Here is a 15480-nt window from a genome sequence, read left to right as displayed (position 1 = left end):
AGGTTTGGAATTAAGGAGAGGGTAGAAAATTGGATTAAAAACTGGTTAGAAGGGAGGAAACAGAGAGTAGAAATTAAAAGCAGTTTCTCAAGCGTGCTTGGAAGTGGGTAGTGGTGTCCCACAGGGTTCTGTTCTGGCACCACTTCTGTTCATTGTGTACATCAATAATGTGAATATAGAGCTAGAGAGAGCGGAGTCCAAATCTGCGTAAGACACTAAAATAGGCAGCCTTGCAATAATTCTGAGGACCACAGGAAGCTGCAAGGAGATACTGATAAGATGGTGGAATGGTCAGAGCAGTGGCAGATGGAATTCAGTATTAGGAAATGTGAGGTGCTACATTTTGGTATAAAGAAATACAAACAATTACACTTTGAATGGGGAAAGCTGTATGATGTGGAACAGCAGAGGGGTTTGGGGGGTTCAGGTTCATAAAACATTTAAAGCAGAACCGTAAGTAGATAAGGCAAAAAAAGAGCTAATGGAATACTGGGTTATATGGCACAAGATTTACAATATAAAAGTTGAGATGTAATGATGAATCCAAATAAAATCTCAATAAGACCACAGGTAAAGTACTGTCTGCGTTTTTGGGCTCCAGACTATAGAAAGAACATTGAATGAACAGAGAGGGTACAGAGCAGATTCACTGGAATGCTGCCTGGGATGAGGAAATATAAATACAAAGATAAATGGGAAAAATTGGGGCTGTTTTCATTAGCAGATTACGGAGTGATTTGATAGAGATGTTTAAACATAGAAACATAGAAAATAGGAGCAAGAGTCGGCCATTCGGCCCTTCGGGCCTGCTCCACCATTCAAAATGATCATGGCTGATCGTCTAACTCAGTACCCTGTTCCCGCTTTTTCCCCATATCCCTTGATCCCTTTAGCATTAAGAAATATATCTATCTCCTTCTTGAATACATCTAATGACTTGGCCTCCACTGCCCTCTGTGGTAGAGAATTCCACAGGTTCACCACCCTCTGAGTGAAGAAATTTCTCCCCATCTCAGTTCTAAATGGCATACCCCGTATCCTGAGACTGTGACCCCTGGTTCTGGACTCCCCAGCCATCAGGAACATCCTCCCTGCATCTAATCTGTCTAGTCCTGTTAGAATTTTATATGTTTCGATGAGATCACCTCTCATTCTTCTAAACTCTAGTGAATATAGGCCTAGTCGACCCAATCTCTCCTCATAAGTCAGTCCTGCCATCCCAGGAATCAGTCTGGTAAACCTTCGTTGCACTCCCTCCATGGCAAGGACATCTTTCCTCAGATAAGGAGACCAAAACTGCACTCAATACTCCAGATGTGGTCTCATCAAGGTCCTGTATAACTGCAGTAAGACATCCCTGCTCCTGTACTCAAATCCTCTTGCAATGAACGCCAACATACCATTCGCCTTCCTAACTGCTTGCTGCACCTGAATGCTCGCTTTCAGCGACTGGTGTACAAGGTCACCCAGGTCTCGTTGCACCTCCCCTTTTCCCAATCTATCACCATTCAGATAATAATCTGCCTTTCTGTTTTTTACAACCAAAGTGGATAACCTCACATTTATCCACATTATACTGCATCTGCCATGTTCTTGCCCACTCACCCAACTTGTCTAAATCACATTGGAGCCTCTTCGCATCCTCCTCACAGCTCACATTCCACCCCAGCTTTGTGTCGTCTGCAAACTTGGAAATGTTACATTTAGTTCCCTCATCCAAATCATTGATATATATTGTGAATAGCTGGGGCCCAAGCACTGATCCCTGCGGTACCCCACTAGTCACTGCCTGCCACCTGGAAAAAGACCCGTTTATTCCTACTCTATGTTTCCTGTCTGTCAACCAATTCTCAATCCATGCCAGCATATTCCCCCCAATCCCATGTGCTTTAATTTGCACACTAACCTCTTGTGTGGGACCTTATCAAAAGCCTTCTGAAAATCCAAATACACCACATCCACTGGCTCTCCCCTATCTATTCTACTAGTTACATCCTCAAAAAACTCCAGTAGATTCGTTAAGCATGATTTCCCTTTCTTAAACCTGTGATGACTTTGTCCAATCCCATTAATGCCTTCCAAGTGTCCTGTTATCACATCTTTTTTAATAGACTCTAGCATATTCCCCACTATTGATGTTAGGCTAACTGGCCTGTAATTCCCTGTTTTTTCTCTCCCTCCTTTTTTAAATAGTGGGGTTACATTTGTCACCCTCCAATCTGTAGGAACTGTTCCAGAGTCTATAGAATTTTGGAAGATGATCACCAATGCATCCACTATTTCTAGGGCCACTTCCTTTAGTACTCTGGGATGTAGATTATCAGGCCCTGGGGATTTGTCAGCCTTTAGCCCCATTAATTTCCCTAGCACTTTTTTTTACTAATACTGATTTCCTTCAGTTCCTCCCTCTCACTAGACCCTTGGTTCCCTAACATTTCTGGGAGGTTATTTGTGTCTTCCTTTGTGAAGACAGAACCAAAGTATGTGTTTAATTGTTCTGCCATTTCTTTGTTCCCCATTATAATTTCCCCCATTTCTGACTGTAAGGGACCTACATTTGTCTTCACTAATCTTTTTCTCTTGACATATTTATAGAAGCTTTCACAGTCAGTTTTTATGTTCCCTGCTAGTTTACTCTCATATTCTATTTTTTCCCTCTTAATCAATCTCTTTGTCCTCCTTTGCTGAATTCTAAACTGCTCCCAATCCTCAGGCTTGCCGTTTTTTCTGGCAATTTTATATGTCTCCTCTTTGGATCTAATACTATCCCTAATTTCTTTTGTAAGCCACGGTTGAGCCACCTTTCCTGTTTTATTTTTGCATCAGACAGGAATGAATAATTGTTGTAATTCCTGCACATGTTCTTTAAATATTAGCCATTGCCTATCCACCATCATCCCTTTTAGTAAAGTTCCCCAATCTATCCTGGCCAACTCGCACCTCATACTTTCGTAATTTCCTTTATTTAGATTCAGGACCCTAGTTTCGGATCCAACTACTTCACTCTCCATCTTAATGAGGAATTCTATCATGTCATGGTTGCTCTTCCCTAAGGGACCCCACACAAGATTGTTAATTAATCCTTTCTCATTGCACAATACCCAGTCTAGGATCGCCTGTTCTCTAGTTGGTTCCTCAATGTATTGGTCTAGAAAACCATCACGTACACACTCCAGGTATTCCTCCCCCACAGTATTATTGCTAATTTGGTTTGACCAATCTATATGTAGATTAAAGTCACCCATGATTATAGTTGTACCCTTCTTGCATGTGTCTCTAATTTCCTGTTTAATGCCCTCCCCTGCATCTCCACTACTGTTTGGGGGCCTATGAAAATTATGAAGGAGCCGGACAGAGCAGATAGAAACAGACAGTTTCCAATGATTGAGGGGTCTAGAATGAGGGAACATAGATAATAAGATTGAACGTAGGGGATTTAGGACAGAGAATAGGAGAAACATTGTTTTTACACAGAGGGTTGAGAGACCGTGGAATGCACTGCCAGGGTTAGTGATTGAAACAAAGATCATGTCAGCATTTAGGAATAGGTTAGATCGGTGGTCAAAGGAAAGGGGAATAAAGGGATATGGGAACAGGGCGAGCACAAGTTATTAGAATACTGTTCATGTGAAGGATAAACACCAACATGAACTGGTTGGGTTGAACGGCCTGTTTCCGTGTTGTAATTACTGTGTAATTCTATGCAAGGACTCTGGCCTTAGAACAATGTTAAGGCCCCCCTGCCCCCAACTTCTGCCTTCTTTAAAGTACTGTACTGGACGCTTCCTGCAGGCGGGAATGGCCGGCATTCTGGGAAGTGCGTCATCCCGCCAACCCTGACATAAACGGGTCCTGCTCCCACTCAGTGCCCCAAACCAGCCAGGGAGTTCGCAGATTCCCGGGGCCTCGCTATACACGGAGAATGGTTACGTGGGGTAAAACACAGTGCGGGGGAGGGGGTGGAATGTCAGTTGAGGCAGTGCCTTCAGGATGGGTTGGCGAGGAACATTAATTGAGGAGATCGAGGGCTGACAGCTGAACATTGCAGACAGCAGCACCAGTGTAGAGATGTTTGCAATTCACAGGAGGACATTACTAAGCCTGTTTACCAACAGTGGTTCATTGTGCAGTTATGTCGTTATTTAATATACGCAGAATAATGGCTACCAGGGAGCAATTACCAGGCAGAAACCCGATCGAGGGCTTCAAACAACGTCATAAATGGTGACAGTGAGTCGCCCGTAGTTTGTAACTAACTATCATTTGCAACCCTCCCCAGATGGAAGGAGCAACAACACTGCCATCACCCCAGGGTATTGGCTATTTTTTTAACAATACAGCAGGTCTCTTGTGAGATTACTCAGAGAGTGCATAAATAAACGTGTCTCTCACCCGGCGCAGTTAAAGCAATGAAAACTGTGTCCTCACAGACCAGTTACATAAATAACTCTCTCCCTCAGCTGCCGCTGTGCCTAGTTATATAATAATTAGAGATAAAATAGATGATCAGAAACAGACAACAACATGCATTTATATAGCGCCTTTAACATAGTAAAAACGTCCCAAGGCGCTTCACAGGAGCGATTATCAAACATAATTTGACACCGAGTCACAAAAGGAGATATTAGGACAGGCGACCAAAAGCTTGGTCAAAGAGGTAGGTTTTAAGGAGCGTCTTAAAGGAGGAGAGAGAGAGGTGGAGAGGTTTAGGGAGGGAATTCCAGAGCTTAGGGCCGAGGCAGCTGAAGGCACGGCCGCCAATGGTGGAGCGATTAAAATCGGGGATGCGCAAGAGGCCAGAATTGGAGGAGCGCAGAGATCTCGGAGGGTTGTAGGGCTGGAGGAGGTCACAGAGATAGGGAGGGGCGAGGGCCATGGAGAGATTGAATACGAGGATGAGAATTTTAAAATCGAGGAGTTGCCGGACCAGGGACAGACTGTGGAGTGGAATTGGAACAGGTGGCGAGAAATATTTCTGAAAATGACCCACAGTAGATGAAGAATTGGGAGAAAAATACTCGATAATTTAAAGAATAAAACCCAAAATGGCTGGAATTGATCCTTCTGATTGTTGCGTCCTAACCAGATGGCGATACCAGACAGCAGACACAACACTTTTTTGACTGATAGACAGGCGGGTCAGGGATGTGGAGGCCTTAATGGCAGGGCCTCATTTAAATAACATGCTGCAGACTCCCGCCTGACAGCCAGCCAGCGGGCAGGAGCGCTAACAACTGACAGGAGGCCGCAGCCAAGGACCTGTGGGGACATTCCCCAGTAGTTACTGGAGGGGGGGAGGGGGGCAGAAGGGGAGATCGGGGGCATGATGTTAGGGAGGGAGGCTGAGAGATTGGGGGCGTGATCAGGAGGAGGGGGAGGCTGAGAGATTGGGGGCGCGATCAGGAGGAGGAGGAGGCTGAGAGATTGGGGGCATGATTGGGAGGAGGAGGGGGCTGAGAGATTGGGGGCACAATTGGGAGGAGGAGGGGGCTGAGAGATTGGGGGCACGATCGGGAGGAGGGGGAGGAGGCTGAGATATTGGGGGCACAATTGGGAGGAGGGGGAGGAGGCTGAGAGTTTGGGGGCACAATCGGGAGGAGGGGGAGGAGGCTGAGAGTTTGGGGGCACAATCGGGAGGAGGAGGCTGAGAGATCGGGGGCACGACCAGGGTTGGGGGGGGGGGCAGTTAAAATCGAGGCCTGTACTTCTTGAGCGGTTTCAACTCTGTCCTCACCTAACACCCATAAAGATGCACTTTACAGCGCGGGTCACTGGAGTGCGATGGGAAGAGGAGCTCTGGCTGATTGATTTTTAGCCCCTCCATACGGGCCTCAACCGTTCCACTGCCGCCCTGTGCCTGAGGGCAACCAACTCAGCGCAGGCCGACGAAAGAACCTCGGATCTTGTGGCTGGTTTCTCTCGGTTACGCGCTGCCTTTACTAACCCAGCCGCTGCCGGAGCTCCTCGGTTAAACCCCTGTTACAATGAAGTCTCTGCTCGCTATCCTCTTACCTAGAAACTTGACGAGCAGGGAGTGTGGGTACTTCTCGATGTGTTGTATGTAGGACCGCAGGTTCGAGAGCAGAAACTTAATCTCTCTCTTCTCCTGAGTTTTCAGGAAAATCCTCTTGTCGTTCCTAAGTGTGTCAAATAAAAAAACAAATTCAGCACTTTTCCCTCTCCCAATAATCAACAGTTTGACTCTACAGGCCTGTCATTTGTGTGGGGGGCTGGGGTGGGGGAGGGGGAGGGGGAGATGGGGAAGGACGGGGATGGGAGCGAGCCACTCCGTGATGGGAGTGAGCCACTCCGTGATGGGAGTGAGCCACACCCTGCTGGGAGTGAGTCACTCCATGCTGGGAGTGAGCCGCATCATGCTGAGAATGAGCCACTCCGCAATGGGAGTGAGCCACACTGTGCTGAGAGCGAGCCACACCGTGATGGGAGTGAGCCACATCGTGCTAGGAGTGAGCCACTCCGTGATGGGAGTGAGCCAAACTGTGCGGGGAGTGAGCCACTCCATGCTGGGAGTGAGCCAAACTGTGCTGGGAGTGAGCCACTCCATGCTGGGAGTGAGCCAAACTGTGCTGAGAGTGAGCCACTCCGTGCTGGGAGTGAGCCAAACTGTGCAGGGAGTGAGCCACTCCGTGATGGGAGTGAGTCACTCCGTGCTGGGAGTGAGCCACTCTCTACTGGGAGTGAGCCACTCTCTACTGGGAGTGAGCCACTCTCTACTGCGAGTGAGTCACTCCGTGCTGGGAGTGAGCCACTCTCTACTGGGAGTGAGTCACTCCGTGCTGGGAGTGAGTCACTCCGTGCTGGGAGTGAGTCACTCTCTACTGGGAGTGAGCCACTCTCTACTGGGAGTGAGTCACTCCGTGCTGGGAGTGAGCCACTCTCTACTGGGAGTGAGCCACTCTCTACTGGGAGTGAGTCACTCCGTGCTGGGAGTGAGTCACTCCGTGCTGGGAGTGAGTCACTCTCTACTGGGAGTGAGCCACTCTCTACTGGGAGTGAGTCACTCCGTGCTGGGAGTGAGCCACTCTCTACTGGGAGTGAGCCACTCTCTACTGGGAGTGAGTCACTCCGTGCTGGGAGTGAGTCACTCCGTGCTGGGAGTGATTAGGGTCTTTAATTACCGATTATGCCACAGCGTGTTACCTCACCCTCATACACCAGTTCTCTGCGTGTGGCGATCTCACTCACGTCAGGAAGAAGTTGGCCTGGCTCTTGGAGTTGCTGATGAACTGAAGGTAAAATCCTTCTGAGGCGAGGGATTGCTGGTAATCGTTCTCAGTCATCCCCAACATGTGCCGGAACTGTGCAAATACGGGTCCCGCAAACGTCTGCATCTCAAAGTCCTGCCACAGACAACAAAAGGGGAATCTGAGTCTATTACTGTCTGATACGGTGACAAGCCTTAACACACCTTTTAGAACACGACTGCAAACTGGTGAATCTCCTGCCAGGCCACTTTAAACATGTCCTCACTCCCTTGGTTATTTCAGTAATGTTCAGTATTTCAGTCGAAACCAGCAAACTGACTGGACGCGTGACTGAAAATCGGACGGCTTGCGGTTCCTCGAGTTGGGGAATTCACTGCCTGTCACGGAGCAGAACAAAACAGATCAGAAAGGTCACGGGTTCAACTCCTGGTCTACGCTGAGTTAGCTGATTTTAGCCAGGGCAGAAGTAGGCCTCAGTGCAGGGGGAGAAAAATCATCACATTCCTGATTACAATCCGGTGACCCGTGCTGGAAGTGTGCATGTGCACATACGTGCATGTGTATTTGTGTGTGCATGTACACATGCATGCATGTATATGTGTGTGCATACGTGCACGTGTATATGTGTAAATGCTTGCATGTGCACTTGTATATATGCATGTGCATGCATGCGTGTATGTGTGTGTACATGTATATGCGTGAGTAATTGAATCTGTGTACGTATGTGTATATGCGTGCGTGTGTTTGTATATGTGTGTGAGTGTATGTGTGTATATATGTATATGTATTTATGTATATGTGTGTATATATGTATATGTGTGTGTATGTATACGTGCATGTGCATAAGCCGTGTGTCAGGTGGGGACAGGATGTGCTGCTATTACAGGAAAGACTTGGAGTAAGTTTGAGGAACAATAAGCAGGTATTGAGACAGATTCACAGTCATTCTAAACACAAGCCCCTCAGTCCACAGGATGCTGTATTTGTATTTTTAATAGTTTGGCCTAGTCTAGAGTGTAGTTTCCTCGGCCCATTATCACCATACATACACAGCACATGCTCAGTATACTCTGAGGAAGAGATCAATGAGGAAAATGACCATGTATTGCACCTGTGTGAAAAGAGGTGAACAGTGGGGAAAATAAAATGGGAGTAAATCCTTTCCAGCGATAGTCTGGTGGGAATGATAATGAGAACGGATCTAAGCAGTCACCACATGCCCTGACTGACCCAAGGAGCTTGTAACAGCCGGAATCACCTAGATCTGCCCCTTCAAACCACTTCTTCACTGGGAGTACTTGAGCAGTGGCCTTAAAGGGACAGGCCAGGTTAGCAGCTAAACACCATGGGGGGTTGGGGGGGTAGAGTATCCACAGGGGAGGGGGGTTCTCCGGATCTCCTTCTATAACTTCAGCGGACGCCCTGGAGTAATGGCGTTTAGTGGTGTTCCCGAGCTTTCTCCTTGGTTACCGCCGGTTACAGCGGGCGATCGAGAGGACCCCGCGCTAATTCCACCCCCATGACGTACAGCAGCCCACGAGATTCTGCACCAGCCGAGCCATGGGAGGGCTGCGGATACTCCCAAATATTACTTCCTTCTACAGGTCTACTCTGGAGCTATTCCAGCTTCTTCGATGAAAAGGGGGAGTATAGTCTGCACCGGAAGTCTTCACTCAAACATCAGCCTTGGACAGTCAGATCTACCAATCACACATTAGTACAAACAGAATGAGAAAGAAAGAACTTGCATTTATATAGCACCTTTCATGACCTCAGGACGTCCCAAAGCGCTTTACAGCCAATGAAGTAGGCATAATCTTAGAATAGGGGGCTGCTCTTTCAAAACTGAGATGAGGAGAAACTTCTTCACTCAGAGGGTAGTAGGTCTGTGGAATTTGCTGCCCCAGGAAGCTGTGGAAGCTACATCATTAAATAAATTTAAAACAGAAATAGACTGTTTCCTAGAAGTAAAGGGAATTAGGGGTTAAGGGGAGCGGGCAGGAAATTGGACATGAATTTAGATTTGAGGTTAGGATCAGATCAGCCATGATCTTATTGAATGGCGGAGCAGACTCGAGGGGCCGATTGGCCTACTCCTGCTCCTATTTCTTATGTTCTTATGAAGTACTTTTGAAGTGTAGTCACTGTTGTAATGTAGGAAATGTGGCAGCGAATTTGCACACAGCAAGATCCCACAAACAGCAATGAAATAAATGACCAGATCGTTTGTTTTAGTCATGTTGGTTGAGGGATAAATATTGGCCGGGGCACCAGGGTGAACTCCCCAGCTCGTCTTCAAACGTTGCCATGGAATCTTTTACATTCACCTGAGAGGGCAGACGGGGCCTCGGTTTAACGTCTCAATTGAAAGGCAGCACCTCCGACAGTGCAGCACTCCCACCCTGGATCACGTGCTCCAGTCTCTGGAGTGGGACTTGAATCCACAATCTCTGACTCAGAGGCGAGAGCACTGCCCACTGAACCAAGGGTGATACCTTGAAATTAACCTTTCAGACCAACAACCAACTACTGACAATCTCATCGGCTAACGCACTTAGAGAAGATTTGGAATCTCCAAATTAAAGACTGGGGTCACAAGATAAAGGTTAGAAAGTTGGGATTAAAAGGGAAAGTTGGCCAACAGCTTTATTTTTACATTTTGCGTAATAGACTAGGCCCCCAAACAAGGGCACTGAAACGGGAAGTACAATTAGCAACTCAATACGTTTCTGGAGAGAAGGGGATGTGAAGGTGGAGTTAGTCGCTCCATAAGGAAGAAGCTTTTAATCGTCTCCTGAACATTCTTGGGCTCTAAGACTATTCTGAATGAACGGCCTGTCACTCTTCAATGATTAGCACCATACATTCATCTCTAGTTAAATGCAGCAAGAAAAAGTGCAGACCTACCTTGTGCACCTGAGTTAGCACAGCATCAAAGTCTGGATCACTCAGTGTGCCCTGCAAGAGGGAGAAAGGCAAATTACAAACAGGCAGGGTCTTCCCTTCGATTATTTTGAAGTCCTTTCACAACCTCAGGACATCCCAAAACGCTTCACAGCCAATGAAGTGTAGTTACTGTTGTTATGTAGGAAACGCGGCAGCCAATTTGCGCACAGCAAGATCCCACAAACAGCAATGTGATAAAGACCAGATAATCTGTTTTAGTGATGTTGGTTGAGGGATAAATATTGGCCCAGGACAGCGGGGAGAACTCCCCTGCTTTTCTTCGAAATCTTCGAAGTCTCTGGAATGGGACTTGAACCCAAGACTTTCTGACCCACTGAGCCACAGCTGACACAGGAAACAGATGTTCACCCAGCGGCTGTGGCAGTGCAGTGAAGAGGTAATCTGACTGTTGCAGGTTGAAGCTCTTGCTACAGTTGATTCTGAAGAGCGTTTACCGACATGCCCCCAGGTGTGGTTTTACACTCAATCTGCTTGTCCTCATGGTGAAAGCAGGAAGGAGCTCTCATTTCACACACAACAAAATTTGCATTTTATTGGTGTAACTGATTCACGCTTGATAGTTTTGTTAGGTGAGGGTATTAAGGGATTATGGAACTACGGCAGGTAAATGGTGTTGAGGTACAGATTAGCCATGACCGAAGTGAATGGCAGAACAGGCTCGAGGGGCTGAATGGCCTCCTCCTGTTCCTACATGCTGACCAGTAAATATTAACTTAACATTAGCCCCGGTGATGTTGCTTAATGCACCAGGACTTTAACCTGGTTCAGAAAAACCCACGTACTCCTCCGGGGATTAAAGACCTGTGGCTTTATGATGTTGATATTAACTCGGTAACCACAGGAGAACTTGCAGCTGTAATAACAGGGCGGCTTTAACCCTTGGAATATTGGCGGATCTCTGCCACGTGTCGAATCAACAAGCAGCACAGTGTCGCTCAGCTATCAGATTTCCATTCAGTGTATGAGGCGTTGAGAGTGAGAAAGGTCTACAGTTACCATAAAGGAGTGACCTGGTCACGTGACTGCTGTGTGTAGTGGGGAGGGGTTGAGCTGGGTATTGTTCTATCCACCAATGTGCAACTCAGTCTATAGGAACAGGAGGGGGCCATTCAGCCCCTCGGGCCTGCTCTGCTATTCAATTAGGTCCTGGCTGATCTGTACCTCAACTCCATTTCCCCGCCTTTGCTCCATATCCCTCGATACCCTTACCCAACAAAAATCTATCGATCTCAGTCTTGAAAGCTCCAATTGAACCAACATCCACAGCCTGTTGGGGAACAGAGTTCCAGATTTCCACTACTCTGTGTGTGAAGAACTGCTTCCTGATTTCCCTCCTGAATGGCGCAGCTTTAATTTTAAGATTATGTCCCCTGATTCTTGATTTCCCCCACCAGAGGAAACAGCTTCTCTGTATCTACCCTATCGATTTCTTTTAACGTTTTAAACGCCTCAATCACATCACCCCTCAATCTCCTATATCAAGGAACTACAGACCAAGTTTAGGCAGCCTGTCCTCATTATTTAACCCTCTAAACCCCGGTATTACTCTGATGAATCTACCCTGCACCCCCTCCGAGGCCCATATATCCTTCCTGAGGTACGGTGCCCAAAACTGAACCCAGTTCTCTAGATGGGGTCTGACCAGGGCTCTGTATAACTGAAGCATCACTTCCTCCCCTCACCCTTGAGATACACATTGAAAGCCCAAAGCCTCTCATTTCATGGTGGGACTGGCAACATCCCCATTTTATTCAGTTTTGTGTGTGTTCCTGTGCACCTACATTTCATGGACCTGTACCAAAAAAATTCTGCACAAAGGATGGAGATTTTCATTGACAGTGTGGAAACAAACCCTTCTATTGTGAGATGTCTCCTCCGATCGGGGACCTCCTACCTTGCGTTGGTTTCCTGACTGTTACAACTGGTCTCCAGTTCCCTGCCCCAACCTACACTCACTTGGGCTTCTACTGAATGGAAAGTCGAATTGTAATGGAGACTTGTGGAGGTTGCTCCCCGTTCTTGTGGGTGTGCAACGTGAAGAAGTAGACACTGTGGAACGTTTGGCGTATGATATAAATTGGAACCATTCCTCACTCGGCAGCCGTGTCATTTGCCACCTCAGTCAGCCCAGGGCCTCTCCGTTCCCTCGGTGTGGGGTCGGTGTAGTACAAGTGCTGGAGGTGGGAGGCCAAAAATCACCGCACGATCCGTTCTCCATCAGGGAGAGATAACATCCATTCCCCCTCTTAGTGTTACCAATTCTGGTCGGCAAGCAAACAGACTCTCCTTTACCTGACTGGATGATTCTTGACTGTCAGCCTTTTCCCCCCCATCTCCAATATTTTTATAACTAATAAAAGTGCACAAAGAAAATGAAAAAAAACATTTATTTTAATGCCCCTATGATTTTTCTCCTAGGTTTTGCTCGAGACAGTGTCCAAGACATTAATCTTTAATTCCTGGGGACTCCAGGACAATCCTGGAGGGTTGGCAACACTACTCTCTGTATCCTGGATTCGAGATAAGGTCCTAGAAAGGACGAATGTGCTTTAGTGCCTGTTGATCTTGGCTGCATACAGTGACACCACCATTCCTGGCCAGAATGGAGACGATTGGGTAATTTCCCCGTTAATCACACCTGGAGAAAGTGACTGGGATTGATTTTACACACATAAGTTGTATTTTGTGACTATCCTCCACTCACTGCATTTTGCTGGAGAAATAATCCTGCTTTTATCAGGAGAAGTTGCTGTAGTTTCGGTCATGAGTTCTGTTTGGTTTAGTTCGTAGAGACTCTTTTTTTTAAATAGACTCTGTTTGCTGCAGTGCGCTGTTTAAATAGACTGTTTGCTGAGTAAATAGGCTTTGTTTGCTGTAAAATAGACTGTTTGCTGTGAGTCCTGCTGTAAGTCCCGCTCCGCCTCCAACTCATCGGCTGACACAGTGTTGTCAATAGACACTCTGGTTGATCTTACCAATCGTGGGGTGTCGATGGAGACTTGAACTGCAGCTGTCAGTCCCTCCTTCAGCATACAGGTAAAGTCATAAAATTCATGATCTCGGTCAATCTCAAACAGGCCCAGCAGTTTCCACTTCTGTCTGACTCGCCACAGAAACTTCCTCTTCATGGCTGACCGTTGTTTGCTGCTGTTGTCTTGACTGGTTGACTATAAAAACAAACAAACTAAATCAGTGCCGTAAAACCCTCTTAATCATTCATCTAATTGGGTCCCAGGGAGGCTTCGATAGATTACTGCAGGGTTATTATTCAGGGAAGAGCAAGAGACGATGATATTAACCAGGCACAGGGCCTGAGCTAACAATCTCATCTTTGGTGCTGTAGTGTCCACCGAGCTATCTTAGGGGTTGCCAACTCAGGTTGAATGTATTCCTGGAGATTTCATCACATGACCCTCCCGCCGACCCCCACCCCCCCCCACCATTGGTCGCCCGACACGCCCATCCTCGCAGTGCCCCGCCATCCCACAGCCAATCGGGAAGCGAAAGGACTCTTCATTTCCTAACTGGATGATTCTTGACTATCAGTCAAACGGCCTTTCTCGCCCATCTCCAATATTCTGCAACTAACAAACAGAAGTGTTCAAAGAAAATGAAAGAAAACATAATTTTTTTTAATGCTCCTATGATTTTTTTTTCCCCAGGGTTTTTGCTCCCAGCGGTGTCCTGGAGATTAATCGTTCATTCCTGGAGACTCCAGGACAATCCTGGAGGATTGGCAACCCCCCTACGCCAGCTGCTGCAGGCTGGAGAAGCAATAGCAATTCTGATGTTGTGGGGTTATTTCAGGTCAGTGAAAGTACTGAAAAGGGAGCTTTTGTGCCTTAGCTTTCAGGAGACAAGGAATACAAAGGTTGAACGTATTACCGTGAAACAGGGTATTCCATCAGTTAGCTCAGTAATATAAAATCGCAGAAGTATGATAAAGAGCACCCTTTCTCCAGCTGTTAGCTAAATATCAGGGAAAGAAGGCTGCTCATAAACCAAGAAGAAAGATTGCAGATGACAAGCCCACGGAGGTGGTCAATCAGGACGTCACAGAGGAAGGAGGAACTATTTTGATATAGCAACTAAACTACAACAACAACTTGCATTTATATAGCACCTTTAACTGAGTAAAACATCCCAAGGAGCGTAATCAGATAAAAACTGACACCAAGCCACATAAGGAGACATTAGGACAGGAAAGAGGTGGGTTTTAAGGAGGGTCTTAAAGGAGGAGAGAGAGGTAGAGAGGTTTAGGGAGGGAATTCCAGAGGTTAGGGTCTAGACGGCTGAAGGCTCGGCCACCTGTGGCGGGGCAAAGGGAGTGGGGGATGCGCAAGAGGCCAGAATTGGAGGAGCGCAGAGATCTCGGAGGGTTGTAGGGCTGGAGGAGGTTACAGAGATAAGGAGGGGCGAGGCCGTGGAGGGATTTGAACAAAAGGATGAGAAGTTTAAAATCAAGGCATTGCCGGACTGGGAGCCAATGTAGGTCAGTGAGCACAGGGGTGATGGGTGAACGGGACTTGGTGCGAGTTACGGTATGGGCAGCAGAGTTATCATCAACTCGGAGAGGTTGTATCCTCTTATAGTAATGGGCTCTAAAATTGTTCAGGGGTTCTACCCAGCACCCCTGCAGTAATTTCTCTCCACCGCCTACAAGGCACAAGTCAGGAGTGTGATGGAATACTCTCCACTTGCCTGGATGGGTACAGCTCCAACAACACTCAAGAAGCTCGACACCATCCAGGACAAAGCAGCCCGCTTGATCAGCTGCCCATCCACCACCTTAAACATCCACTCCCTCCACCACCGGCGCACTGTGGCTACAGTGTGTACAATCCACAGGATGTACAATCCACAGGATATACTGCAGCACCTCCCAAACCTGCAACTTCCACCACCTAAAAGGGCAAGGGCAGCAGGTGCATGGGAACACCATCACCTCCAAGTTCCCCTCCAAGTCACATACCATCCCGACTTGGAAATATATCGGTTGTTCCTTCATCATCGCTGGGTCAAATGGATGATATGTTGATAGGGTGAGATGAAGTAAAGTGGGAGAAGGCTTGTGTGGAGCATAAACACCGGCATGGACCAGTTGGGCTGAATGGCCTGTTTCTGTGCTGTAAAATTCTATGCAAAATCCTGGAACTAACAGCACCCTTTTTTTTTAATTCATTCATGGGATGTGGGCGTCGCTGGCGAGGCCGGCATTTATTGCCCATCACTAATTGCCCTTGAGAAGGTGGTGGTGAGCCGCCTTCTTGAACCGCTGCAGTCCGTG

The 15480-nt window shown here is 47.3% G+C and overlaps 1 protein-coding gene across 1 annotated transcript in view; it reads right to left on the bottom strand.

The window, feature by feature from the left end:
• pip5kl1 (phosphatidylinositol-4-phosphate 5-kinase-like 1) overlaps window positions 1–15480 on the bottom strand; it is a 55467-nt gene that overhangs the window by 12761 nt on the left and 27226 nt on the right. The window contains exons 2-5 of the mRNA XM_067969906.1: window positions 13169–13360; window positions 10134–10184; window positions 7207–7361; window positions 6013–6137 (exon numbers count right to left, since the gene is read on the bottom strand). Of these exons, the coding sequence (XP_067826007.1) occupies window positions 6013–6137; window positions 7207–7361; window positions 10134–10184; window positions 13169–13360 (523 nt within the window). The remainder of the gene's footprint in view (window positions 1–6012; window positions 6138–7206; window positions 7362–10133; window positions 10185–13168; window positions 13361–15480) is intronic.

Source organism: Heptranchias perlo, chromosome 31 (assembly GCF_035084215.1).
Source record: "Heptranchias perlo isolate sHepPer1 chromosome 31, sHepPer1.hap1, whole genome shotgun sequence".
In the NCBI taxonomy this organism is placed as follows: domain Eukaryota; kingdom Metazoa; phylum Chordata; class Chondrichthyes; order Hexanchiformes; family Hexanchidae; genus Heptranchias; species Heptranchias perlo.
Note: the sequence above shows the minus strand (reverse complement) of the source record. Positions and strands in the feature narration are given on the sequence as shown.